This window comes from Buteo buteo, chromosome 8, assembly GCF_964188355.1.
Source record: "Buteo buteo chromosome 8, bButBut1.hap1.1, whole genome shotgun sequence".
NCBI lineage: Eukaryota > Metazoa > Chordata > Aves > Accipitriformes > Accipitridae > Buteo > Buteo buteo.
In genome coordinates, this window is record NC_134178.1 from 17941623 (window position 1) to 17947622 (window position 6000).

Consider the following 6000-nt stretch of genomic DNA (forward strand, 5'->3'; position numbering starts at 1 on the left):
ACTATGCCGTCATTTATCATCAGCCTTTCTTGTGTCTTTGAAGAATTTAATCTAATGTGGGAGGTCCCAAAAATAGATTATAAAAACCATCTGCAGTTTGAAATCCATCAAATACTTTCTTTTATAGATAAGCTTCAGCTTTGCGGAAAAAATGGGGGCTATATGTGAGACAGATAAATCTCATTTAAAAGAAAGTGAGCTTTCTGGGAAGCTTACAAGATACAGAAAAGTTAAATTGTGGAGCAAGTTAGTTCTGGACATTGATCCTGCTGTACCGAAGAAGCATTCCCCAGCACAGGGAATCATCATGGCTATACAGACTGATGTACAAAGTCCACCACTTTAGCTTACTCCTGACGCTAACGTTTAAAACAACGGAAATGTGATTTCACTTAATTATAACAGAACAGTAAAATTCTTGGACCAAAACCAATCCTATGCAACTTATGTGCTGTACTTCAAACGCATATGTAAGACTTGCATGTACCTTATACTACAAAGTTTTTATTAGGTCTCTGTGACTGGGTGATTTTTTCCTGAAAGCCTGTTTTTAGAGCCATCATCATCGTGCCATCAACACCTGTGAGCACAGGCAGTGGCGGTGCTCTTATTAGGAATGATACACCTTGTTTGCTTACTTGGGAACTTGTGTTTTCTTCCTTGGCGATGCAAACTGAGTAGGGATTAGTGAAACAATTCGACAAAGTCCAGGACATTAGGAGTCCAGTGCTGGTGGGGGACATTTAACCACAACCCGTCCAAGAAATCAAGCAAGAATGACAAAAGCCCTTCTTTTGTTTATCTCTTCCTGGAAAAATCTGCATTTCTGAGCCTTGAGTAGCAGAGGCAGTGTCTACCACACGAGACTAGGAAATGCACAGCTAAAGTGTTGAGAAAGCTTTGGTGATTTGGGATAGTTAGCGACCTTCCCTCCTTAAGGACCTCCTGGGGATTCCCATTCAGCACTGATTGCCATTTGTTACCCATTTGTCCTGGAGAACTTAAAAGGTCCTGGCCTGCGGTAAAGTGGAGTACTCCAGCAAGGCTGGTAGATTTAGGCTGTTGTACTCCAAGTTTCAGACCCAAAGCTTGGACAAAGCAGACTCCTTTTTTAATTTCTTAGTGAGTTCTTATGCAGTGCAAAGCTGCCCTGTCTTTGGGGATGTGTAATACATATTTTATTCTCTCTTCAGTATATTTTTTTTTATACAGTATTAGACATATGTAAATCAATATATATAAACTGTCAGAAACTTGTGCCTGATTGTAAAATACCAAACATATTGAAGAGAAACTAAATAACAAAAAAAGTTGAAGAAAGTGTTTTTTATCAAAGTAACAAAGCCACATATGTTTAAAAAACTACTTGGAAGTGATTCAATGCCACGGTTAATCTAAAATACAATATTTGTTATGGCTTCAGAGTAGTTCCTACTAAGCATTATAAGGAAGAGTGTTTTTCTGTTCACACAGGCACGGTGGGATGGCCTGACAGGGCGCATAACATTGAACAAAACGGATGGCTTACGGAAGGATTTTGATTTGGACATTATTAGCCTCAAGGAGGAAGGAACAGAAAAGGTAACCAGATCTTTTGTAAAACAATGTTGAAAAGCTAATTTGACAGGGGCGTAGGAAAGTCCATTCTCCTCAGTTTGAATCTCCTGTGCTTGGGGTAAAAACCGCTATTCTCAAGATTATTTAAGTCAAAGTTAAAACAGAGCTACTAAGATTATTTTATTATTTTATAACACATACCTTGCATTTTGAGGTATGGAATAGGAATTTGGGACTGACAATAATTATCTGGATGGAAATAATTATTTTAAGTGCACATTATCTTCAGTTATTGCAGCTGGAACTTGGTGTGGCAAATTCATATATGGATAGAAAGATAAAACCTAGACTTATCTTACATGTACTGCTTTTAATAAATGTGACATGAGGGAGAGGAAAGAAGTTGCTTGAGTAATAACCTCAACAAGAGTTGAGATGTTAAAAATTCTTCATGATTTTGAGACTAGATTAGTTCTTCTTCCCTTGCCCCAGCCCTCAGCCAGCAAACATGGGCTCCCAATGGGCACCGCAGGGCTTCCTCCACTGCCGCCTGGGAGGTAGCTGCTATGGGTGTCCAAAAATCCCGAACACAGGTAACACCACCAGCTCATGTCAGCTGGAGACAGCACTGTCCCTTGCTCTGCGTACACTGGCTTGAGTCTGAATGGTAATTGCTGATGGGTTAATTGAGACTTTAAATGTAATTGGTCCCACACAGCTCTCCAGACTGGTTCTCTTTTCATTTTTAATGAAGCACTCTGTTTATTTTTCTCTATACCAAGGCTGCTGGCGAGGTTTCTAATCATTTATATAAAGTGTGGAAGAAGGTTTGTACACAGACAGGTGATGCAAAAAACCTTTGGGCTGGGTCTTCAGACTCATCCTTTGGGTTTTGATAGCGACTTTCAAATTGCAGTTTAGAGACAACAGTCTACCTGAGAGTATGAATTTTTCTGGTAGAGTAAGTTTCACCCCAACTTGAGACATTTAATTCCAAACAGTAAAAAGGTCTTGGCAGGATTCAGCTTTTTCACCAAAAGCTTTTTTTTAATTATTATGTTATTTATAGGGAGCCATGCTTTCCCCCTCTTTAAGGAGAGGCTCTTGGCTGCAGCAAAAGCAGTCCTTTTCTCAGCTCTTATCCTTCCTGATTCACCTAAGATTCACCATGAGTGGTAAATGTACACCATTTCGAATGTGTATTAGCATCAGCAACAAGGACTGTTTTAACTTGCAGGGTTGGGGTTTTTTTGCCTCCCACAAAATGCATACTGTGCAGGCAACATTCAAGCATTGTAGACTCAAAATTTTGACGAGTGTGTTATTAGCTCCTTAGAGAAAATAATATAGATGATTAAGTGTGTGCTGTCATTCTCTAACATACTGAAATTGTAAGCTTGTTCATAAAAGATCTAAATTACCCCAGGAATCTCATCCCTCTTTTAATGTAAGGTGCCTCTGCCCAGTGGAAGAGGCACCAAAGTGGGAGTCAGAGATCATCTCCATGCGCTGCTCCCCACTGGAGGTACAACCCACGGTTGCCATTCTGTAAGGAGAAGGTAACAACTGCATTCACCACTTTTAAAGTGTTCTGGAGTCACAAGATAAAAATTTCTTACAACAAGTAGAATTATATTTTGTACGTATTTCACACAGATCTTATTATTTCCAACCTCTCCCACATACGCAGTTAAGAAAGGTTTTGGCTTTGTGTTGTTTTGGGAGGGATTTTAATGCTACAGAGTAGACCAGTGTAAAGCTTCCTGTAGCACTCTTTTCGTGTTCTTATAAAACACATACTTAATAACCTTGTTTTAATCTTCAGTGAATCAGGCTAAGGCACAAAGGCCCCCATTTCCCTCATTACTGGTAAATAGATCATCCTACCTGACATGCAGAACGCTATTGAACCAATCTTGCTTTTGACTCTAGGCATTTCATGTTATGCTGAATTGATTTAAAACAAATTACAATTGGTTCAGGGCACAGGCTCGCTGAGAAGGGCATATGACACCTCTCAAACTTGTCACTAAACTGCAATAAATCCCCCGGATTCACCATAGTGATGTACTACCTTGACCTCATTCTTCCAGTGCCCCTCCGACCTCCTCCATCGCTCTAATCAAGGTTGACCTGCAGTGTCATTCTTTTATCCAGATGTAGAGTGGGCTCCTGCTGTATTTTGTATGCACTGTGACTGTGTCGCTCCATGTTCTTCATGGTTGTTCTCCTCTTCCCTGCTGCCAGCCAATAAAAGCATATCAAGTCAGTAACAACAAGCAGAACGGCTTTTGATTCACTCAGCCACTCTGATGCAAATTCAAGAACACTGGGTATTTACTATATTCCTGGCATATGCTATCATAATATCCAACATTTTATTTCCTGTGTACTTTCCAGATCAGTTTCCCAACCTGATCTGGTTTTGGAAACAAAGGGAATGACTGATAAATGCTTGAAAAAATAATTTTAAAAAATGGCATGACTATTCCCATTAAGCATACTTTGGAAAAAAGTTTGTGAAAGGAAAAAGCAATGGTATCCAGGGACACAAACCCAAAGTTTGTGTGAGATGATACAGTTATTACCCCAAATCCACACCCAGCAGGCACAAACTAATCAGCTGGGTTTGGCACAAAGGCAACACCTTCTCTGCCTTAGTTAACAACCAAAGAAAAAGAGTCCAGCCTGGGTCTGAAATGACTGAGCAAGCATCTGACAGCAGATACAGACCTTCAGCACACAGGGCAAGTCAGTGGGCTTTGTCTTAGACTTACTTGGCAGCTTTGCTGGCAAGCCCAGCAGGGACGATCTGAAAGCAGATCCCTCCTGGGTAGAGCTGAAACATGCTGGCAGAGCGGCACAGCGATGCAAAGGGCTCTGTGGATGGCCAATGTCAGTCCCCCAAGCCATCCGTCTGGTGCTCTCCACAAATATCCAATACAAGCAAACTGCCCGAGCCAGCTCCTTGCCTGGAGTTTTCTCGCATCAGCCCTCAGCCATGCTGTGTATGTGAATCCAGAGGCAAAAAACCTGAAGACGCTTTCAGACTGTGTTTATGTTAAGTAAATATTTATCTCAAGAAATCAACATGGTTATTAATTTCTGCCCTCATAAAGTGTAGATCCAAATCCACTGAAATCGTGAAGATCTTTGCCTTGAGCCTTTAGATTGAGCATTAAATACTGGAATTCTTCACTATCTCTGGGACTGGAAAGGCATTTGCCTCTGGCCACTTATATTTACTGAACAAATACTGATCAGTGCATGCAATGGTATCATCTTGCTAGCTCTGGCATATATAGTAGTCAAGAAATGACAGAATAATCTTTGCTACACCTGCTGAAGGCACAGCGGAAGCAAAAGGCCAGTGCATCCATCAATCTGCTTCAACATATTTATTCAAGCTTTTAATCTGTTGTATTGGAAGAGAGAGGTCTTGCCAGATGTTTCAACTCTACCATTTACAAAATTTAAAAAAATCCTCAAAATAGACATTTGACATTTTTAGCAGGAAACAAAGTCAACACGTTCCACTTTGTAGCAAATTGGCTAATACACCACCGTATTGAAATGCCTTCTACTCTTATGGCTTATTCATTTCCACCTGCTTTTGAAAGGGCGGTATGTTCCCTGTGTTTTCTAAATCAGCCATTTGATGTTGCTGCCTTACTCAGACCTACAGCCGTTTCCCTTCTCTAGCATTTTATACTGCTGGTGTCTCTTTCTGTGGTGACTAGAGCCGGTACACTCTTCCTAGGCGGTGAGCACTTAGAGAAATATTTCGGCTCGCTGCGGCCAGGCAGCCGCTCACCCGCTCTCTTCTGTGCAGATTGGGGTTTGGAACTCATACAGTGGCCTTAACATGACGGACAGCAATAAGGACCGATCGACCAACATCACGGATTCCTTGGCTAACCGGACACTTATCGTCACCACCATTTTGGTAAGTCTCACTGGGCGGGGGTGGCACCATCAGCTGTGCTGTGCGATGTCGGCATTGCTGGCGGTGGGTTGCGGGGCTCTCCGCAGTCGCCTTTGCTGCTTCAGCCCTGCGCTCCATGGTCTTTCCTCGCACTAAACAATGTTTTGTTAAACTAGCCTGTTTTCAAGCAAATTTTTTGATTTAGACTCAGAATCAACATACACATTCATCTATCCAGAAGATTGATTCAAAAATACCCCACTGCCAATGAAAGACTCTTGGGAACCTCTGCCTCCAAAATTGTTTCGCTTGCTTCAATATTTCAGAGACGAACCCTGCATACTTTCCTTCCCAGAAGAACTGACACACACAAATACATCAGCTTTGTAGTCAGTGCTTATACCTCCTTCCTTTTTACTGAAAATGAGATGAAGAGGACTGAAAGAAAGTAGCAAACAGTGGATAGACAGATTGAGTTATGTCCTTACTATGAGAAATGGAAAATATGCAGCTGGGTA

At 41.3% G+C, this 6000-nt stretch overlaps 1 protein-coding gene across 1 annotated transcript in view; it reads left to right on the forward strand.

The window, feature by feature from the left end:
* The window catches only part of GRIK1 (glutamate ionotropic receptor kainate type subunit 1), a 174289-nt gene that overhangs the window by 134338 nt on the left and 33951 nt on the right, over positions 1-6000 (forward strand). The window contains exons 8-10 of the mRNA XM_075033844.1: positions 1474-1581; positions 2340-2384; positions 5390-5503. Coding sequence (XP_074889945.1) covers positions 1474-1581; positions 2340-2384; positions 5390-5503 — 267 coding nt within the window. The remainder of the gene's footprint in view (positions 1-1473; positions 1582-2339; positions 2385-5389; positions 5504-6000) is intronic.